At 52.3% G+C, this 22420-nt stretch overlaps 1 protein-coding gene across 4 annotated transcripts in view; it reads left to right on the forward strand.

The window, feature by feature from the left end:
- Positions 1-22420, forward strand: part of ZC3H18 (zinc finger CCCH-type containing 18) — a 71617-nt gene that overhangs the window by 27616 nt on the left and 21581 nt on the right. For 2 of the 4 annotated variants that reach the window (XM_012657677.1, XM_012657678.1), the window contains exons 2-8: positions 903-987; positions 1798-1866; positions 10667-10815; positions 11140-11232; positions 12007-12164; positions 17885-18002; positions 19493-19761. In XM_012657677.1, the coding sequence (XP_012513131.1) occupies positions 903-987; positions 1798-1866; positions 10667-10815; positions 11140-11232; positions 12007-12164; positions 17885-18002; positions 19493-19761 (941 nt within the window). The remainder of the gene's footprint in view (positions 1-902; positions 988-1797; positions 1867-10666; positions 10816-11139; positions 11233-12006; positions 12165-17884; positions 18003-19492; positions 19762-22420) is intronic. The other 2 variants (XM_012657680.1, XM_012657681.1) reach the window with 2 other exon arrangements.

Genomic DNA, 22420 nt, shown 5'->3' on the forward strand with positions numbered 1-22420 from the left:
GGGCAGAGGCGAGGGAAGAACGTGCTCAGGTTGGAATCTGAAAAGGGCACTTGCGCTGTGGAGCGCAGGCTGGAGGCGCCCAGAAGGGCATGTGAGGAGACCGAGCCGGAGCTGCGGCAGGCTGGGGGGCCTGGGCGCTGTCTGGAGGAGGGCGGTGCTGTGGGAGTGGGCGGGGGCACACCAGAAGGCGGGTCTTCCATCGTGGACATGCCGACCTCGACTCAGTCTTGTGCCAGGGACGTCAGGAGGACAGCTGGGCACCCACGTGGGCTGGGGGTGGCTAGAGGAAGGTCTCAGCTGCAGGCTGGTGGGAACAGGCCCCGGGGCAGTGGGCAGCTTGGGGAGAGCACAGAGCAGTGGTCAGGTCTTGGCTGTTTGTTGGAATCTGTGGGTCTTTGGTCTTTGTAAAGCTCCTGGGTTATTCTAAAATTTGATGGCCAAGGTCAGGAACCCTGGACTAAGAATGAGCTCAAAGTGGGCCCATATCACCGGGCAGGTGGCATTGTTGGCCTGAGTGCCTAACTTTCTCCCCGCCCAAGACTACATTAGAGGAAGTTAAACCTGCAGTGTAACCATTTCTGGCCCAAAGTTAAATAGGAAAAATAGAATAAAATCCTGCATGGTAAAGTGCTTTGTGGAGTACACAGGGTGTTTTTACCTGATGTTCCCTTGTGTGAGTAACGCTTAGAGCTTGTTAAGTAAGCTTAGCGATCACCCCTGATTGCACCGGTGTGGAATCTAAGATTTGGAGAATCGACATGAATTGGTGAGGGGCCAAGACACTAGCCTTTGAAAATATCTAAGTTCCCCAAACCCAGCTTTTTCTCTTTATGGTTTGGTGGCCCCAGTGCCAATGGGGAGATCCCCTCCCACCTTTGTTAAGACGCTGTCCTCTGTTTCAGGACGATGACCTGGAGGAAGGCGAAGTAAAAGACCCCAGCGACAGGAAGGTGAGGCCTCGTCCCACCTGCCGGTTCTTCATGAAAGGTAACTGTCCACAGGAGGGGCCTTCGAGTGGCCACGTCTGTGGCCACGGCTTCTCTGGGCACTCTGGTGGCGGTCCACCCTTGCCAGGCCCTGTGCTGTCCGCGCTGTGCTTGGGGCCAGACCATGACAGGTGGTGCTGGCGTTACACAGCGGGCCATTCCTTGGTCCTTTCATCACTCCAATGACTGCCTTGGAGAGGCCAGCCTGGTCACTGTCACTCCTGGGGTTCCAGGTCCCCACTTGCAACAGAGCCGAGACTGTAATACAGACAACAGCCATCGTTTTTCCAAGTGGTCCTTTTCATAAGGCCGAATGTTCAGGCACCATTGTTAGCATCCCCCCCGCCCCAGGTGACAAGGCGACCACTTCTCTGCAAGACGTATCAGAAGTGCGTCCTTCATTGGGAGTTGACTTCTGAGTGGCCAAGGGACAGCCTCTGGAAGCAGCAGGGCTCTTGCTCTAGTGGAGCGAGTGGTAGGAATTAAGTAGCTACAGCAGGTGGCCGTTGGGTAAAATGTTGTTTAAAAATCTGGGCCAACCCATTTTAAAATGTAGTGTAACCCTTTAGCATGACAATAGTATGGCTTTCGTTTGGTTTTTTTTAAGTCTTGGGAAATTCGGAAACGTAAATGAGACTGTCCAGTCTGTAAGGGTTTCTTTGATGTGCGACAATAGTTTTGGCATATTTCTTGTAATTCAGCATTTTCCTTGCACAGGTAGAAAGATGTTTTTCTTTCTCTTGACTTTGCTCAGTGACCAGCCTGCCTGTGCAGTCAAAGCTCACAAGAGCCTCCTGTACTTCTTTTCCAGATGGGCCACCATTGTCCACTCTTCTTCCACCAATACCAAATTCCATACCATTCAGAGGCCAGGTTAAAGGTACAAAATATACTGTATTCACTCTCTTTAGTATCTTAAAGTCCCTGCTCCAGAGCCCAGACTTCTTTCTCCTGGATCCAGACTTGGCTGTGAAGCCAGAAGGGAAGGGGGGGTCTTTGAGGGCCAGAGAGCTGTCCTGCACCTTCTTCCTTAGGGGCGCAGACCAAGCCGCGACCGTGTGCTCAGGAGGGGGCAGGCGCGGGGTAGGGGAGGCCCATCTTTCGGAGAGGACAGACTCCGCACCCAGGGTGGCCCTGCCGAGCCTGCAGTAGGGGCGGCTGGGGGAGCCTGCGAGGGCTGTGGAGAAGCCATCACGTGACGATTGTCCCAGGCACCCTGGGAAGGCAGAGAAAGTAAATCGTTACGGTTCTCATTGAAGTGTCAGTATCTGAGAAAACCAACCAACATAAGCAGGAGACCTTTTTCATCATGGCACGGGAGTAAGTGCCGTCAGTCCCTCTCACAAGTTTCTGCATCAGCGTGTTGGAGAAAGATCTGCACGCACGCACTTGTGCATTCGCAGCCGTTTCGAGTCAGCACTGGCCCCCGCCCCGCACCGTGCTCTGTCTCTGGGGCAGTGCGACTCCGAGTGTGGCTGGCCCGGGGGCACTGGCCTGACGGCTCCCACGGCAGAGGCAGCAGCAGTCACCACTCGTACATGGAACTCCGGACCCGGTGTTTGAGGCTCGCACCGCTGACTGGCCCCAGAGTCAACAGAAGCACAAAGCAAGAAGTGAGGTCATTGCTGGAACTGCGGATTCACGTCCTGGGAACCGCCTCCACCGCCGAGGACAGGACTGCTGTCTGCATGGACGTCACTTGGAAGTGATGTCAGAGTGGGAAGCTGGTGCCCCCAGGGCTAGAGCGAGTCCTGGGCTCGGGTTCCAGGGATGAGACGCAGTGGGAGGGCTCCCGCAGCTGGGAAGTCGGGAGCTAGAGTGAGCAGCATCTGCAACTTAGTGGGCACGAGCGACAGCGTGTTCCAGGAGCGTTTGTAAACGTCACCGCTCCCCTCGTGCTGTGTGTTACTCTGCAGAGTGACGTGATGTGGCACAGAGGGACATGGCCGAGCCTTCCAGTTTTCTAGATCATGCCTCCTGCTTTTGCTTGGTTCTGAGAAATTTGGATGTAAATACTTTTGCGTACCTGCAGTTTATAAGCTTGGTGTTAAATTGAGATGAATCAATTTACGATCCCTCCAATAACAGAGAAATTACTTTAAAGATAAGATGAAGTTTGTCGCGATGGCGAGTATGCAGAGACACTGGGACCCTCATGCGCCGCGTGGGAATGTAAAATGATGCAGCTTCTTTGCGGGACAGTCTGGCTGTTCCTCAGAAGCTTAAGGATAGAGTTTCTGTGTGACCCAGCAGTTCCACTTCAGGCGTGTGTCCAAGAGGGACGAGAACACATATCCACTGAAGAACCTGCACACACATGTTCGTGGGAGGCAAAAAGAGGAGATAACCTGAGCGTCCAAAGCGGATGATGGTAAGTACAACGTAGTCTCCCCACACGGGGGAGTGTCATTCAGCCACAGAGGAATGACGTTCCGACACAGGCTACGCACGCGGAGGGACCTTGACATGACACTGAGTGACAGAAGCCACACACATGCACTGCATGATTCCGTTCGTGGGAAACGTCCAGCACAGACACATCCTTAGCGACAAAAAGTAGATTAGTCGCTGCCTAGGCTGGGGGTGGGGAGTGATAGCTGTTGAGTACGGGTTTCATTTTGGAGAGATGGAATGAATGTTGTAGAACTAGATAGCGGGGATGGTTGCACAACTTCGTGAATATACCGAATGAAAATCACTGAATTGTTCACAGTAAATGGGAGTATTTTATGGTATGTGAATTGCATCTTTTTATTTTTTTGAGAAGAAGTCTCGCTCTGTCGCCCTGGTAGAGTGCCGTGGCATCAGCCTAGCTCACAGCAACCTCCAACTCCTGGGCTCAAGCGATCCTCCTGCCTCAACCTCCCGAGTAGCTGGGCCTAAGGCACCACGCCCAGCTTATTTTTGTATTTTTAATAGAGTTGGGGTCTTACTCTTGCTCAGGCTGGTCTTGAACTCCTGGCCTCAAGCAATCCTTGGCCTCCCAAAATGCTGGCGTTGCAGGCGTGAGCCGCTGAGCCCTGCCTGAAAATTCTTTCTTCACACATTTGTTAGCTTTATTTCTGCAACAGTTGTGGTCTATAGACTCATTTTCTGATTGCATTTTAGACATGTTGACGTGTCCATTGACGACAAAATGTGCTAGGAGCACAACTTGTAAATATTTTAAAGCATCAGTACTTTTTTATGGTATTTTTTACCTCTCATATATCTTTTTTGAATCATCAAGACACCAAGTTCTATCCACAAAGGAATAAACAGGATTTTTTAAATACTGTGTCCTACTTTGGGTTTCTGCTTTAGCCCTCTGTGAACAAGCACCCACCTCATTCTGCGGGCCAGACCTCCTTGTCTCTGCTCCCACTTTTTTTTAAATTGTGGTGAAATACACATACCATTTTTAAGCGTACAGTTCGGTGTTATTAAATACATTCATATTGTTGTGTAACCATCACCAGCATCCGTCTCCAGAACTTTCTCCAACTTGGAAAACTGACTCTGTCCCCATCAAACAGCGATTTCTCATTCTCTCGGTCTCAGCCCCTGCCCCGAACCCTGGCACCCACCGTTCTACTTTCTGTCTCTGTGCATCCTGACTGCTCCAGGGACCGCATGTAAGTGGAATCGTACATTTGTCCTTCTGTGGTGGCTTCTTTCAGTTGGCGTAATGTCTTCTAGATTCGTCCATGCCGTGGCCTGTGTCAGAATGTCCTTCCTTTTTAAGGCCGAGTGATATTCCACCGAGTGGACAGACCACGTCACCTTTACCCGTCACCCGGCAGTGGTTCTTGGGCCGCAGCAAACACGGGAGTGCACACGTCTCCTCAAGACCCGCTCTCAGTGCTCGCACACGCCCAGGAGTGGAGCTGCTGATCACGTGGCGATTCTGTGTTTGATTTTTTGAGGACTTGCCAAGTTGTTTTCCACAGCATTGCGCCATTTACATTCCTGCCACAGTGCACAAGCTTCCCAGTGTCTCTGCGTCCTTGCCAACACGTGTTGTTTTCTGTTTTTTCGGTAGTAGTTATCCTAATGGGTGTGAGTTGGTATCTCAGTGAGGTTTTGATTTGCATTTCCCCAATGATTAGTGATGTTGAGCATCTCGTCCTGTCCTCGCTGGCCATTTGTAGATCTTCTGACAGAAATGTCTTTTGCTCATTTTTTAGTCCCTGCATTCTCGTTAGTGTTTAAAGCAGCAGGTGTGGTCTGTGGACCCCTGGGGGTCCTTGAGACTTCAGGGGACCCTGAAATCTAAACTGTTTTCATAGTAGTAGTAAGACTGTCCTAGTAGTCAGGTGGTCCCCACCACACACTCACATTCAAAATGCCAGTTTCAGCTGTGCATGGGGGCTCAGACCTGTCATCCCAACGCTTTGGGAGCCCAGGAGTTTGAGAGCAGCCTGCGCAACATAGTGAGAACCCGTCTCTACAAAAAATTTAAAAATTAGCCTGGCATGGTGGCGCATGCCTGTAGTCCCAGCTACTCGGGAGGCTGAGGCAGGAGAATCGCTTGAGCCCAAGAGTTCAAGGTTGCGGTGAGCTATGATTGCACCACTGTACTCTAGCCTGGGTGACAGAGACCCTATCTCAAAAAATAGAATGCTAGCACTCTGGGAGGCCGAGGTGGGCAGATTGTTTGAGCTCAGGAGTACGAGACCAGCCTGAGCAAGAGCGAGACCCTGTTTCTACTAAAAATAGAAAGAAATTATCTGGACAACTAAAAATATATAGAAAAAATTAGCCAGGCATGGTGGCATGTGCCTGTAGTCCCAGCTACTCGGGAGGCTGAGGCAGGAGGATCGCTTGAGCCCAGGAGTCTGAGGTTGCTGTGAGCTAGGCTAACGCCACTGCACTCTAGCCTGGGCAAAAGAGTGAGACTCTGTCTCAAAAAAAAAAAAAATAGAATGTCAGTTTCACCTGATTGTCTGTGATATAGCAGTAAGTGTTAGAATTTAATTAAATCTTACACTTGAGTACAGGTCTCTCAAAAAAGCCAACTGCGGAAGTATAATTTACATGCCATAAAATTCACCCATTTTAAGTGTACAATTTAGTGACTTTTAGAAAATTTACGAAGTTGCGCGCCCAAAACCACAGTCCATTTGTGGAGCGTTTCCATCACCCCAGTAAGACCCTTCTCTACGGCGGTCCCCTCTGATCCACAGAGGATTCCAGCACCCCAGTCGGTGCCTGGACTCCGAAACCGTGGGGAGTGCCCAGCATGGTTTCTCCTATGCGCACACCTATGGTAAAGCTTAATTTATAAATTAGGCACAGTAAGAGATTAATAACAATGACATGATAAAGTACAGCAATGATAACAATGTCCTGTAACAGAAGTGATGTGGATGTGTGTCTCTCACCCTTCTGACGGGCGAGATGATGGAATGGGACTGTGATGAGGTGAGGGGCGTGCGGTCGGCGTGGTGACGTGGCGTTTGCTGCTCTTGGCCTTCTGAGGACACGTCGGAAGGAGGATCACGTGCTTGGGGTGATCCTGGACAGTGGAGCCGTGACAAGGAGCACAAGCTGTGCCTTGACAGTCGATCTGGTAACTGAGACGGCTATTGAGTGACTAACAGGCAAGTCGTACTATGCCAGTGGGTCTGCTGGACAAGGGGACGACTCTGTCCAGGGAGGACAGAGTTGGATGGCGCAAGATTTCATTATGCTGCTCCGCACAGCATGTAACTTAAAACTTAGAATGATTTCTGTCTGAAATTGTCCATTTGGTATTTTGGACCTCTGGTAACTAACGCTGTGGGAAGCCCAGCAGCAGACTAGGGGTGTCGCGGCACACACCCTCGGCATCCAGTAGGATGGGTGGCCGGAGACCACTGCCTGCACTGAAGTCTGGTGGTCTTGAGGGGCAGTGCGTGTGTGAAGTCTGAGCTGCAGCTGGACCGCCACAGTCTCTCCGTGGAACACGTGTTCACAGACCGGCAGGCATGCCGTGGGGATGCCGACCTGGGCCTTGGCAGGAATGAGGTGAGCCCGCCACTTCAGCGAGAACAGCGGTTAGCAACGTTAAGGGCACGCTCGCCAGTGAAGATGGGACTTTTGGAAAATTTATATCCGCCACTATGAGCTCAACAGCTTTGCCCTGTGCAGTGACTTTTCCTCATGACCATTGCAGGATGTTACAAAGTCACACCTGGGTAAAAGATGTATTCAAAGTTCAAGATAGACCCGTGGACTTCAGTAGACAGAGTTGAGAGAGCTGGTTGATGAGTTAGATTCCACATGGCATCAAAGAAGAACATCCCACAGTGTCTGAAGAGGCTAAGACGCTCCTCCTCCTTCCAGCTACATCTCCGTGAGGCCGGATCTCTTCACCTACTTCAACCAAAAAAACCCATCCCAGCAAAGTGAATGCTCGCGCGGATCTGCGAATCCAGCCGTCTCATTCTGTTGTCAGCATTAGAGACACGCGACATTTATGTTTCCATATATTGGATTTCTTGTTATTTTCAAACAGAGAAGTATCTTTAAATTACTCTTTCACATTCTAATACAGTAACTATCAGTAGAAATAACCCATATAAACAAGGCTTTCTGGGTTGCTGAGGCCAAAATGTTAGAGAACCACTATTTCAAGTCTACCTTATTTAGGAAGAAGCAACCCAGAAATTATTTCAGTTCTTTTAGCTACTATGATGAGTATATTCCTCAAGAGTTAAAACGTCTCAGAATCTCACTAGATGGGACTGTGGTTTTCTGCGAGTTTGTGTCACAGATCTCTGTGGGACAGAAGAGGAAATCCCTCGCGAGTTCTCGGCGTGACGTCACAGTGCGGCGGGGTGCAGGGCTCACTGGGTCTTCAGCCTATTAGGACACAGATTGGGAGGTCTTCTTAGGTTTGTCCCTAAGATTTAATCATTAGATTTTTATATATTCTGCCTTCCTTTCATGAAGTATTTAAAAACCATGAAACACTTTAAACTTCTTTATCTTGACAATTCTTCTATTACCTATTTTAAATTATTCTGACTCAAGTGAAAGGGGACCAAGGAATATTTAAATAAGACCATTTTGTCAGAAAGTTTTTGTTTAAAATTCTGGTGTGAAGGAAATGCTTTGTAAGGAAAACAGAGATTGTAAAATTATTTGACCGTTGTAGTAGGATGCGTACACAACGGCAGTGCAGCTGTGTAAACATTAGCACTGCACTGCACTGCTAACCAAAACAGCCAACAAATCAAATGTTTAAAAATCTGAAAGCAGTTCTGGACCTGACATGCTCACACGGGCCCTTGCTCTTGCCGACGTTCCCATGCTCCCGAGGTGGATTCTCCCGGGGCATTGTTTGTGTGCCCTGTTGCCGGATCAGGAGACACAGCCGTCTTCGCAGTGGTCTCTTGTGTATGGTTTCCCTGGTTTCTGCTGAGGGTCCACTTTTTCAACATATATTGTGTCTGTTTCACTGATACAGTTTCGGCTTATTGGTATTGAGCATGCAGGTTTCCTTTCTATGGATACATTGTTTTGCAGAAATAAAGCAAGGTTCAGCGCAGTGTATAATGTGGCCGGGCCAGCAGCGGGGAGGGAGAAGATTGATTGATTGAGCCCAATAAAATGATAACTGCCCTTGGCAGAGAGCCAGGAGGCTCGGGGTGCGAGGGAGGCTCAGCGTGCCCTTTGGAGTGTGGGGACACTTGGTATTTACATGTACTCCCTTTTTAAGTTTGTTTTGTTATGAAATGTTTTATATACATAAAACAATATAACGTTTAATACGCATAAAGATTAATAAAGGAATAAAACAATTGCTGATGTTCCGACCATCTAGTTAAGGAAAAGAACATTTTCCTCCCTTCGAAGCCCTGTGTGCCAAAAAGAGCACTTAGGAATTTCAGAAGTGAAGAGACTGTTGTCTCAACCGCCTCCTGCCAGTGTCCATGTGTCTTTCTCTGTCCCCTATGGCTGGAACCCAGGCCCGTGTAGAGTCCTCACAAAATCAGCTGCAAGCCTTTTTCTCTGTACTGTTAGAGCCACGGTCCACGTACATTTTGTTTGAAGTTCCATTTAGAAGCAAAAGACCATTGAATTTTAAAACCAGAAGATCTTTATTTTTGCTTCTCTTTCCTGAAGAATTTTTTTCCCTTTTTAAAATTAAATTCCTGCTTTAGATTATGAAAGTAATGTGTGCCAACCAGGCAGTCAAGAAAACAAAAGATAAAATTTTTCCAGTCCCCACAATTTGGTGTATATCCTTCCACACTTTTTTCTACACGGATAAAGTTCACCTTTAAAAAGGTGAATGGCCCACCTGCATGCCTAGCCCTTGCTGGGCCTGTGTCCCCGCTGTGCCCTTTGCTGTGGTGGCCAGGACAAGACGGCACTCGGCACTAGGCAGGGACCCGGCTCCGCAGGGCCGAGAGCCGGGCCGCGCCCTGCACGTGCCCGGCTGCTTTGTCTCTGCTCACATACCACGCACCTCGCTCCTCCTTTCTCCCCCTGCCGCTGCCGGTGAGAAAAGATCTTTGACAGTGGGCTCACAGGTGGTGTCTTGAAAATTTCGTAGATACAGAATAGAATGGAGACTAACAAAGGTCAACTTATCCGCCACCCAGATACGCACTTGAGGCTGAAAACGTGACAGAAGAGCTATGGTTTATGTTGTTAATGCTTTCTTGCACTTGCAGATTTTTTGCAGTGAGTTTTGCTCCTTTGCACAAGCAGTGTTGAAAACTACGAAAATATTTTGTAAGAGTCGAGTCGTGAAGGAGTCGGTCGTGTTTTGGACCTTTCTGTAGATGCGCGACTGCGTGGTCTTCTCTTCAAACCCCTCTGAGGCCTTGGGGTTTTGAACCCCCTCTAGAATAACATTTCCCAACCTCTTTTTTTTTTTTTTTTTACCCCCCAACCTCTTTTGATTTGTATGTGATCTCTTAAACATGTTTAAGAATTTTAAAAATTACTTTGTCATTTTTGCATTTCCAGAGAAGCAATTTTAAGTATGTTTTATTTCATCATTTTGATCAATAATGCCATCATGTTGGATTGGCTTGGTTTTAATGCAAGCTCAAGTGTTCATAATGTTTAAAGATAAAATTTGGCTTTTTGCGAAATACCAAATGATTATTTCTGTTTAATTTACATTGAGTAAGGAAAAATGTGATTTATCGAAAGACATGCTCAAATGGAATATCATGTTTAGGACTGAATATATATTTTTAAATGATTTGAAATTGAACTACATGCTGACCCATTGAAAATGTTTTTTTAAGCCACTTAGATACGCTCTGTGCTATGTTTGCTTCTGAGCCGTGTGCACGTATCACCTAATCAAAAAGTCTTTAAAAAGTGACTCACTAATCGCATTAAGCCTTAGATGTCTCATGGTTTTGTGCTGGAAAGTCAGGCTGTTTTCCTCCAGTGATCCTGATGTTCTGTTGCCGAAGACAGTTTTTGATTGTTACTTGTGAACAAACTACAAAAGACCAATTTAAGTACCAGAAATGTGTTGAAATGGCTTGCGAGGATTTTGACGAGAGAAGCGCAGACTCATGGGTGGGGAAGTTACCCTGGCTGCAGCCCCCTGGCTCGGGGCCTCGCCACCCTGTGACCTGAGACCACGCGGCTGCGCATTGGCACGTCCCAGATCCTCAGCAAAGGCTGCGGCACTTGTGCAATTAGGCTCTCGGAGACCCTTTCTGACCTGACTTTTGTTTCCGTAGGGAACTGTACCTGGGGAATGAATTGTAGGTTTATACACCCTGGAGTGAACGACAAGGGAAACTACTCCCTAATCACCAAAGCCGACCCTTTCCCGCCCAACGGTGCCCCGCCTCTCGGACCTCACCCACTGATGCCCGCCAACCCTTGGGTGCGTGAATGCCTCTTCTTCTTTAATTGCTAGCAAATCAGGCGTCTGGGCTTTGTCTGAACCTCAAGCTGACAGCAAACTGACATGCCTCACGAAGAAGGCATTTGTGCCTTGGGGGAGCCGCAGAGCCACCTTTTCCAGTGCTTTTCTTGTCCTCGTGTGGACGTAGGCCTAGACTGCCCAGGGGACAGGGAGGCCTGGTGAGGGGAGAGCAGGCCACGTGCGGCCAAGTTGTATTTTATTGGGTATTTTTACTCCCCCATTTCTTTATAGATTTGAAGTTTTACTTGCCTTCTCAACTTTTCCCTTCTCATTTCTTAATAGGGTGGGCCAGTAGTTGATGAAATTTTGCCTCCACCCCCTCCAGAGCCCCCAACAGAGAGTGCCTGGGAACGAGGACTCCGGCATGCAAAGGAGGTAACCGATTCTGCAGAAAACCCGAGGAGGAAGCAGTAGTGGTGGTCCCTGCGCAGGGCTAGCGTTTCTTTGGTCCAGAGACGGTCATGGACAATTCAGGAAAGCCTCTGAAGTTAGAGATCTATTTCTGTGGTTCCTTTACGAGGTAAAGAGTGGAGAATGACGTCTACTGTCTTGCAGGCAGCCTAGGTCGCAGGTGAACCCCAGTAGGCCGGGGGGCCCAGTCCAGTGCACAGTCTTTATGTGGCTTGGTCAGCATCAGGCCACACCCCAGCTGGTGCGGCAGCCCGTGCAGTGCCCCAGGCCCACACCCCCACCGCCCAGGCTCAGCTCTCAGGCGCCCTCAGTGCCCGCCGCCTCGCTCTAGGCCCTGTCCGGCCCCTGGTGTCCGGGCTTAAGATCTGCAGACCAGAGTCTGCCGCACCTGGCCCCAAGTTGGCTTCTCTCCTGGGGGAGGAGAGACAGTGCTCCCTCCTCACTCCTTGTGCCCTGGTCCCTGCACTCAGACCTCAGCGGGTGCCTGTGGGGCTCCCTGTCACCTCCACGAGTGCTGGCAGGAAGAGGCGAGCTCCACCTTGCCTCACTTGAGCGTAGGGGCAGCGGTGTGCAGAGACAGGCGCAGGCTGTCTCCTTCCCCAGAGGCACCTGGGGCCCCGTGTCCGCCCCGAGCGTGGCGCTGCCCCAGCCCCGTCATGCAAGGTTCACTGTTTGCTTCCTCACAGCAGCGCTGAGTGTTCTGACCCCGTGTTGACTTCTTTCTTCTTACAATGGTAGGTTTTAAAAAAAGCAACCATTCGAAAAGAACAGGAGCCCGATTTTGAAGAGAAAAGATTTACGGTGACCATTGGCGAAGATGAACGGGAGTTTGACAAGGAAAATGAAGTTTTCCGAGATTGGAATTCTCGGGTCCCAAGAGATGTCAGAGATACCACGTAAGGAATGACCCTGCCTCTCCCCTCCCTCTGAAAGAGAATTAAGGTGTCCCCATGTGAGGCCCTGCTGTGGAGAGGGCTGCCACATGCCAGTCCCCAGGTGCACTCTGGGCTCATGCTGTCCGCCCTTGCTGGAGTGGGAATGGCCTTCCCGAGCTAATGCAGACTTCTCGCAGTCAGCTTGTCTCGGTGTTTCGCTTCCGTGAAGGAAATGTTTTAGCTTTGTGCCGTGGCCACGTGACTGGGGCATACTCGTCGAGGTTCCTATAAATTCTGAGGGTCTTTGCAGCTGTCCCTGAAGCCCCTAGAGCCCCCCGAGTCTGTGTCTCTGGCTCCCCACCCCTCCCCACGTTCACTGCGGTGCAGGAGCGAGGCAGCTGTGGCCTCTTCATTGCAGCTGCTTTCTCTGTCGTCTCTCCTCCCAAACGTTGATTGCTGGTCTGTAAAAAAATAATTACTGAAGTAGCGCACGGGGTTGAAGAGCATAAGTCAGATCCGTACAAATTACGTGGCTCAAAAAGGGCTGCTCCCCTCTCCCCACTCCTGCCCCCAGGGTTAAACTGGGCTTGTGGAACTCGCCTTGGAATGTTGGCCTGCGGAGGCAGCCAGGTGTGGGTGCGGGTCACAGAAACCGAATCTGGATCCAGTCGGTGATTGGGGTTGGCTCTACCGTTATGCTTAGTCTTACGGTGATAGTTTGTACGTTTACGTTTCCCGTTAGGAGATTATGGTCACTGTGCTTTCTGTCTGAAATGACAGCAGAAGGCACAGAAGAAAGGAGGGCATGCAGCACTTGCGTTTCAGGACACGGCCATGGTGACTGGGCCCACAGGCCCTCCCGGGGCACGCGTGCTCCCCGGGCTTTCCGCCTGCACAGGGTGGGGGGAGGCCCAGTGCTCCACACCTGCCGCAGCAGGTGACACCACAGAGGTTGAAGGGGTAGAAATTTAAAGATGTAGTTAAAACTTGTATGTTTTCTTATTAAATTCCGTGTTGACAGTGTCTGATCACAGGAGGGTTGCAGTCAGGACAGTCTGGACTCTGCCGTCTGCAGGATCATGGGGACATGCCCTGGTGCTCCAGAGGTGTTGGGGTAGGTGTGGACGACACCGTCCTTCCTGCCTTGGAGGGTGTTCACGCACAGGAGCTGGTGTGGGCAGAGCCCCATGAAAAGCACAGGGTGCTCCAAGCGTGTGCAGTAGTTTGAGTGGGGAAGGAAAGGTCCTGGAACTTCGGGTTGGTCCTCGACACCTGCCTCTGGTTCCCCCTGCTGGGCAGAGCTGGGAAGTGTCCCTGATCGGAAGTGGTTCCTCGGGTCTCTGAGGTTCTGTGCGGCGCCCTCCGAGGTTGCAGAAACAAGTGTCTTTAGTCCTGCCCTCCTGTTTTGGTCCCAGGTGACAGAAGCTGGCTGCTGGCTCCCACCTTATCTGCCGGGAGCAGGTGTCTACACTGCAGAGTCCTTAAATTCTAAAGCCACTACAGATAGGGCTGAAGTTTTTTTCTGGTATCTGAGAGCCAGGCTTTTCCTTGTGTTTTATTTCTCTTTTTAATATCCTCTGTGCAGTAGAGTGAACCTGGGGGCTTTTGTGCCAGGCCCCACCCCAGACCTGATGAGTCAGGACCCCTGGCACAGGGTCAGGGCACATGTGGCTGTGGGAAAGAGCTCTGTGTTTCTGGTGGGCACGGCAGGAACGGTCCCGGCAGGATGTAGAGACCACCTGGCGATTTTAGCAGAGAGCGCCTCACAGGTGGACGTGTCGTCTCACGGGTAGACGAGTGGACGAGGCGGCTGCAGAGGTGAGAAGAAAGCACTGGGTGTGGCGGGAGCCGGCGCAGGCTGGCACTCTTAGAACTTAGCGGCGGGGGTCGGGGGAGAGTTGGTGGCGCTGGGACTCAGAACGGAGCGAGCCCCTGCTCACCCCAGCCTGCGGATGTACCCCTTGATTTTGTTCCCTGATGTTGAGTTTTGCGGTGGAAACACTGAACAGTTGTCACATAGAGCCTCCTTCCCGCGGGCAGGCTTCCGTGTCGTCGTGTGGAGCCGGGTACGTCCCGGTAGAATCGTACCTGTCCGAGAGCTCTTGAGGAACGATTCTGAGACACGGTACAAAGGACGGGAAAACTGACTCTTCTGTGTCCCTCTGTGGGAATTGAGCAGTTCGCCCATCAGGATCGCTCAGTGAAAATGATGCTTTGCTGGTGCCTCTCCGCCGCCTCAGGCACTTTGTTCAGACACCAGCTGACTCGAGAAGCCTCGTGCACACAGGACACTAAGGAACGTCTCTACGTAGGGCTGCCGGGGACACTGTTCCAAGCCCGGCAGGCGTGTGATCCCGAAGCCGGCTCAGGATGTCATCTGTGAGGAACACTGTCACGGTGGCTTCTTGTTCAGCCGGGGGCAGACCGTTAGGCAACACACCCAGGCCCAGGACTGCCCTCGCCAACTCCTAGTCACATCCGCAGCCCAGACCGTGGCCCAGAGCAGCTGTTTTTGAAGGGGGGGTGCAGACTTCTTCTCTGTTGGAATAGTACGTCACGGTGGGGTTCAGAGAAACCGGAACAGTGGTTTTCAGAAGGCACACACCTTTCATCAGATCCTGGGTCCCCCAAGTGCTGGCCGAGCGCCTCCATTGTCCCAGACACTTAACTGAGAAAATACCAACCCTTCCTGCCACAGCACCCCCACCCACAGAAAGACGGGGCCCAGCCCCCCCATCCACAGAAAGATGGGGCCCAGCCTCCCACCCATAGAAAGATGGGCACAGCTTCCCCCACCCACAGAAAGACGGGGCCCAGCCCCCCCATCCACAGACGGGGCACAGGCCTGCTTCCCTGTCCTCATATCCGCTACTGACTAGCACAGTGCCTGGCTCGATTAACAGCTTGCTGACCTGAGTCAGGCCTCCCTGCTGCAGGAAAGGAATTAGATGTCATTCCAGTCTGTTGTCAGGTACACAGGGTCTCTAAGCCCGTCAAGAACTCATGCTTGCTGACTCGTGTGCTTATTACACGTGGTTTGTACCCTTGTACTGGTGCCTTGGGAAGCCCCCGTGTTTGGGGAGGAGGGGTTGGGTTGCTTGGAGAGTTAGGCTTGCCCTGCACGTGGGGGAACCCACCTGACCCTTCCTCCTCACGTTAGGTCCCTATAGGAGGCAGAGCAGGCGGGGAGCACAGCCTCCCTCCGCCAGGCTCTGGGTCAGGGTCACTACGGTTCTGACCTTGATCACGTAAAGGCGAGTTTCATGTCACAGACGAGCATTTTATAACTGTTAGATAACAAGTAAACGATGGTAGGTGTTTTAGAACTTTCCTAGTGTTATCTTCTGAGCCTCAGTTTCCTCATCTCAAATGAAATGGTTAAACTAAATGATCTCTAAGCTTCCAGCTCCAAACTTCTAATTCTTCCACGTTCTTGTCTCCTGCCACGCCTCTCCCTGGGGGGCTGTGGACAGAAGCCACCTCCACCACACCGGGGATGGGGTATGTCCTGTGGTTCCTCCTTGGCCAAGGCCTCGGTGCTTTCTCTCCAGTGAGGGGCAGGTCCGCTCTACGGGCCGGTGCCGAGTGTGACACTGCCCGGATCTCTGGGGACATGAGGCGTCTGCGATGGCACCTGGTGTGCGCAGGCCGCTTGACCACAGAACGCTGCTCTCAGAAGGCCCATCGACGTCTTAAGACTCCCTGAAACAATTGGGGAGGCGTTTGTACAGACCACGATACTGTTCAGTAGGATTTATTTTAGAATTACATGGATTAAACAACCACCCTCCAAATTCATTTTGAATGTTTTCCAGAGTTTTTCGAGGTGGTGCTGAGGAGTCAGTTCTTAGCAGGGTTGCGTTTCTTGATGGCATGTTGGCGTGTTGCCACAGAAGGGGCCCTGCTGGACTGGCGGTTCCCGGGAGCCGGCCTGAGGAAACGCGAGTTCCGGCTCTGTCGGCTGCCCGTGTCTGACTCCCCTGTCCTGCGACTTCTCGAAATCCTGCAGGACAGAGGCCTTTTCCATTTGGCTTAATCACAGTTTCCAAAAATGAATGTGCTGGCCCTACCATCCTGCCAGAGCAGGGAACCCTCTGGGAAAGGGTTCTGGAGTCTCACTCGATTGTGTGTGCCACCGCAGGCCTCTGCAAATATTTACTGATGGTTACGATTAAATATTACTTGAGCAGTGTGCAAGTGTGGTTGTTTGAACGACTTCTGGCAGTTTGGAATGAGCAAAGGCTGTGCCCTTTGGCAGAGCCGGATTTGGGTCAGTCTCCTTGCTGGAGGCGTTGCAGTGCTAAGGAGAGACTTCCCAGAGAGCAGCCAGACTGCACAGGCAGACGGGTGACGAGGTGGCCTAGAGGGTGTCCGCAGCCACCCAGGGCTGGGCCTCAGATTCCCGCCCAGTCTACCCAGTGGGAAGACCTGGTCTGGAGCCAAGAAATCCCCTGGAGGAGCCTCGGGGACCATCTGCCGCTGGCCCGGCCCAGAGTGCCCTCCCTTCCTCTCTGCCCCACCGGGAAGGAGGAGCGAGGGGTGGGCTCCGCCAGGAGTTCGGAGCAGAGTCCCGCCATCCCTGGGCAGGAGCCGGTGGAGGTGTGTTGCATGAGGTGGGGCCTGGCCTGGCCTTCTCCCCGGTAGCTGGTCAGTTGTCCCCCCATTCAGTAAAGAGCACCCTTTGCCTGCGAGGTGCCACCCTCATTGTATGTGCTTGGCTCTGTGTGGGCTCCTGCCGTCTTTCACGGGCCGTTTGTTTCTCCCCGTGCCGCAGCGACACTAGTTTAATTACAGAGGCTTCGTAGGATGTTGTGATGTCTCAGAGGGCATTTCTCTCCTGGGGTTTTCTTGGCTGGTCTTGGGGTCCGATTTTCCATGTGAACTTGGGTGTCAACTTGTCTGGCTCCATAAAGGAGCTGACTTGGTGATGCCGGGCCACCCTGTCCCAGAGCAAGGGGCCTCCCCTCGTTCACACGGGCTTTGTTCTTTCAGGACTAGGCCCTGCATGTTTCTGGTTCAATGTGGTTTATTCCTAAGTGCTTTTCCTTCTTTCTTGCCCTTGTAAACAAGGTGTGCTCTGCTCCCTGTGTCCTAACTGGCTACTACGCGTGTGCATGAAGACGCTGTTACGGAACGTGAATGTTTTGCCCTTCTGCCTCGTGGGTCTCTCGTTTGTGTGAATTGGCTTCATTCGCAGGTCTCCAGGGTTTCCAGTTACAGTGTCGTATACTTTGCAAGTCAAGACAATTTCGCTCCTGTTTTTTCTTGTTCTCGTGCCTCTTGTGGGCCCCTCTCGTCCCGGCGAGCTGGCGGTGCCCACGCACACTGGCCAGAGTGGTGGAGACGGCAGGTCTTCCGCCTCCTGATCCGAGGGGACGGCCGTCCTGTTTCTCCACTGAATGAGAGGCTGGCTTTAGTTCTGAAGCATACAAATATATTTTTGTTACGAATGAATCAATTCCTCTTTCCTTGAGTATTTTTTGTCAAGATTGGGTGTGGGATTTTTGTCAAAGATATTTTTGTCATGTATGAACATAGTCCTGTGACTTTTTGGTTTATGATTATATGTAGTTTACTAGTGGATTTCCTAACACTGACTCCCCCTTGCATTCCTAAATCCCACCCACAGTGTATTATTTTCTTAACGTGGCGTTGGCTTGCATCTTCTAACGTTTTACGTGATATTTTTGCATTGGGATTCCTGAGTGATCAGATTTACTGTTTATTGGCTCTTTTTTCAGACTGGAGCCTTACGCGGACCCTTATTATGACTATGAAATAGAGCGGTTTTGGCGTGGTGGACAGTATGAGAATTTCAGGGTTCAGTACACAGAATCAGAACCGTACCATAATTACCGAGTAAGTATGCCTAAAACTGCAGACCTTTTCGTTCCAGTCTCCCCTTCCTTTCCTGGGACTTCACCCGGGCCTGTGCTGTCAGCACGTGTGCTCGTTTCAGACCCAGACAGATCGCATGTGAGGACTCACTCAGACCCACGGATGACGTCTGTGGTCATTGGAACAGGGATTTTCCTACCAACTTTGTCCTTGCTGTGGTTTTTTTAAAATTAGATTTCCCATAAGGTTCCTGAGGCAAGTTTCGAGGGAGTGTGTCTTGCTCTCCTCGGCTCTTTTGTGGTGACACTGGTCATCGTCATGCTTGTTCTCGCCCTTTTAACTCAACCCGGTAAGTCTGACCGTGGGCCTGTCCCGCCCCACTGGTCCGATGGAAGCTGGCCCTGTGCTGGGGTCTCCTCCCCCCGAGTCGGTGAGCCTGAGTGCAGTGTGCTTAGGGACGGGTCCTTCCTGTCCTGCAGACCAGGTCCTTTCAGCTCCAGGGGGTTGGCAAAGCTGCCCGCGGAACAGATCAGGAGGAGCAGCTGAGCACTTTGTGCTACGGCTGCTGGGACGGGCATGAGTGCCCAGGAGCCCACGTGGGTGAGCGTGTGGAGAGAAGAGGGCCCCCTAGTGCCAGAACCCCCAGGTTGGTGCTCCTGTGCTCCCCTCCCGTGGAGCCGCTTCCTCGGTTGTGTCTGGGCTGCAGGGTCCTGGTCCTGGATCCTGGGCAGGGCAGCCTTAAAGGAGGAGAAAGCCCTGGGAGTCACTCCCTTCCGTGTCCCTCCTCTGCTGCATCCGAGGGGCAGCGGCTGGAAGGCCGGGGGCGCACTCGGCATTTGCCCACAGGCGGCCTAAAGCCTGAAGTCTGTCGGGTGCACTGTGATTGGACTTTTTTCAGTTTTAACTTTGAATATTAGAGCAAATGAATAAATCAGAGGAATCATTCAAACCCACATTTGAGGGTTGTGTTAGAAAACAGGAATGACGCTAAGTGAGGTGCTTCATGGGCACCTGCCCCTGGGGGACAGCTCACACCCCTCTTCCTGCAGACAGGGCCGAGTCCAGGCGGAGGGGCTGGCCCAGGCCGCACATGGAGAGCCGCCTCTCCATTCACACTGGGCTGTGGTTGCAGAGTTTTGGGGGTTTTTGCTTGTTTTTTAGTGACAGGGTCTCACTCTGTCAACAGGCTGGGGTGCAGTGGTGCCATCACAGCTCACTGCAACCTCGGACCCCTGGCCTCAAGCGATCCTCCACCTCGGCCCCCCAGAGCCCACCGTAGGGGCCAGAGGTCTCGACTGAGTTAGTCTAGCGGTCGTGGTTGGGAGAACATCACTTTTAGGTTGTGTCTGGCTCTAATTTGGCGTCTGCCTGTTTTTTGACGCTGTGTTTTGAGGAGAAACTCTGGAATCCAGTCAGCACTGAGAGTGCTCCCTGCACCCTCCTCTCCCCGCCCCGCCCGCCTCCCCACGCGTGCTCCAATCCTACTCCTGTGTGTTTGGCTTTTTAACAAGGAAAGGGAGCGGGAGCGCGAGAGAGAGAACAGACAGCGCGAGCGGGAGCGCGAGCGGGAGCGGGACCGCGAGCGGGAGCGCCGGCAGAGGGAGCGCGAGCGCGAGCGAGAGCGGGAGCGCGACAAGGAGCGGCAGCGGAGGAAGGAGGAGTGGGAACGCGAGCGGGCCAAGCGCGACGAGAAGGACCGGCAGCACCGCGACCGCGAGCGGGAGAAGGAGCGGGACAAGGACAAGGAGAAGCCCCGGCCCCGCTCGCCACAGCCACCAAGGTAGGCCCGGCTTCCTGGCCAGGGCCCTGCTGCCCAGACCCAGAGCTCTCCCAGCTCTTTCTGTCCCGCACGCAGGCGGCTCTCTCGCGTCGGTTCCCCGGAGAAAGGGCTCACGCTCACCAGATGGACTCTGATGCGCTTCGATGAGCACGTGCGCCCGTGTGTAGCACGTGTGATGTGACACACACCGTGCGCACCGCGTTACTGTCCTAAGTCAGGAGAGTTCTGGGTTCCAAAGCACCTCTGGCCCCTGGCGCTTGGGTGAGGCCTTGGGTCCTGCAGGGGTCTGTGATGCTGCGCACCTGGGGCTCCCTGAGCTCTCTGCTGCTCTCCTCCCATGCCGGGCTCCGCTGATGTGAGGGCCCCTATGGTGGGCACCGCAGAGACCCCCAGCAAAGGCCCAAAGACAGGCCTGGGACGGCCCTTTTTCTCTCCTTTCAAACATACCTGGATGTTAGAGCAGAAGGGTGGTCCTCACTAGAGAGCCAGAGAGCTGGATAAAGGTGTGGGGTGGTATACAGCTTTATTGAGATACAGTTTATGTGCCATGTGACCCATTTAAAGTGACAATTCAGCGGTTTTTAGAATATTCACAGAGCCGTGTGGCCATCACCACATCCAATTGTAGAACACGTTTATCTCCCAAAAACAAACCTTTTACCAGTTAGCAGTCACTCCCCGTTGTCTCCAGACCCCCGTCCTCACAGCCACTAGTCTGCTTTCTGTGCGCAGGGCCTGCCATCCAGGACATTGCCCAGAGACAGAATCACACGATACGTGGCCTTTTGTGACCGACTCCTCTCGCTGAGAGTGATGCTCTAAGTTTCATCCACGTGGCAGTGCTTCACCCCTTTCTGTGGCTGCGTGGAAAATTGTGTAGTGGGCCACGTTTGTCGGCCCATTCGTCCACCCGTGCACATCAGGGCATTCTCACATTTTGGCTGTTGTGAATGTGAACGTTTTTGTGCAAGTTTTTGTGGACATAGGCTTTTGTTTGCCTTGGTGTACGCCTAGGAGTTGGACTACTGCATCCTGTGGTCACTGTTTTAACTGTGTGAGGAGCTGCCAGGCTGAGCCTCCTGCTTGGGCCAGCAGTTCAAGACCATCCTGAGCAACAGAGCGAAAAGACCCGTCTCTACGAACACAGTGAAATCAGCCAGGCGTGGTGGTGCTCCTGTAGTCACACCTACTGGGGAGGCTGAGGCAGGAGGATCGCTTGAGCCCAGGAGTTTGAGGCTGCAGTGATCACACCACTGCATTCCAGCCCACACAGCAGAGCGAGGGGATCAAAGTAGCTCCTTCTCAGGAAGTGGCCCAAGACTTTTCCAAGGCCTTTGGCTGCATACGTGTTTTCTTTGACTCAAATCATAAAAATCCAGGCTTTGCCTACACCTGCCAGTAAAGCTGGGCTCCTCGAGACCTGTGGTCATGGACAGCAGCATGGCCAGAGCCACGTGGGGCCACACCTTGGAGAGGCCATGCTCCCCACACAGCTCAGCGTGGGCCCCCTACCCTGGTCCTTGGCCCAAATGCTTTCTTCTCACACTTCCCTTCAGGGGGGCTCTGGGGCTCTGATCTGGGAGGGTTCGCCACCACCAGGGCATGAACGCAAACCCCTCATCCCCTCGTCTTGTCCACGTAACTGTCCAGTGTCCTTTCTCGTATACAGTTGCGTTTCTAAGAATGAGCTCTCGGCGTGCGGTCTGTCTGTGGGTTACGCGTGGCGGCGGCGGTTCTTAGCTGTGCAGGGGCCGGTTTGACTTTCCATCCTCCGGATCCTAGTGAATTCACTTTTCTAAATGTACTGTTTTTTTCATACTTTCCTAACATTGGGCAAGGTAATGTTCTTAAAGAACATTAATAATCACATATTTTAGGCATGTTGAATCTTTTTATGTTACAGTAACCACTCTTTAAGTGATTTTGGAGTTGGTACCGTCATCTGAACAGAAAAGCTGCTGTTGACCTTGACACTGCTCTGTCTTGTTGGGCCTTTTCAAGCCCCGTTTTGATGGAAGCCCTTCCCCTCAAGTGCCCCAAAGTCCCAGCGTGGATTCAGCCCCGGGGCTGCATCCTCCCCGAGCCCCCCGGGGCCTCACCTGGGCAGATCCCTCTGCCTGGATGGGCTGCCCCCCGCCTCCTCCAGGGCTTCGCTCAGATTCCCCTGCACGCAAAGCTCCCCCTCTCGCTGTTCTCCCGCCCCTAGTGCATGCCGTCCCTGCTGTCACATCAGCACGCACTCACCAGCCTCTGTCTTGCTGCCCTCTGTCTCCGGTGCCCGTCACAGAGCCCCGCCCCCGAGCTGACATCTGAACGCCGTCCATAAGTTTCAGGTTTGGTAGCAGCCCGCATTTTTACCTCGTGACACAGTCAAGTGTTGTAGGATTGACAGAATTGCAGATTGATTTTTGTAAGCAGAGCTAGCTCAGTCCACCTTTCAGATTGACAGGGTGGCACTGTCATGCCTGTCCAGATCCTGTGAAGGGTCTGTGAAGCAGAGACCCAGCTCGTGACATCCAGGTCAAAGGTCAGTCTGTGTAGCTCGGCAGGTGCGTGAGTCCCGTTAGCGTATGTGCTTCAGTGGCTTAGGAGCGTCTTGACACTGGCCAGAGACCTCCCTCTCCAGCCCCCGCTAACATATCCTTGTTTCCAAGAAAGG

The sequence above is a fragment of the Propithecus coquereli genome, unplaced genomic scaffold, assembly GCF_000956105.1.
Source record: "Propithecus coquereli isolate 6110/MARCELLA unplaced genomic scaffold, Pcoq_1.0 Scaffold557, whole genome shotgun sequence".
NCBI classification, from domain to species: Eukaryota; Metazoa; Chordata; class Mammalia; order Primates; family Indriidae; genus Propithecus; species Propithecus coquereli.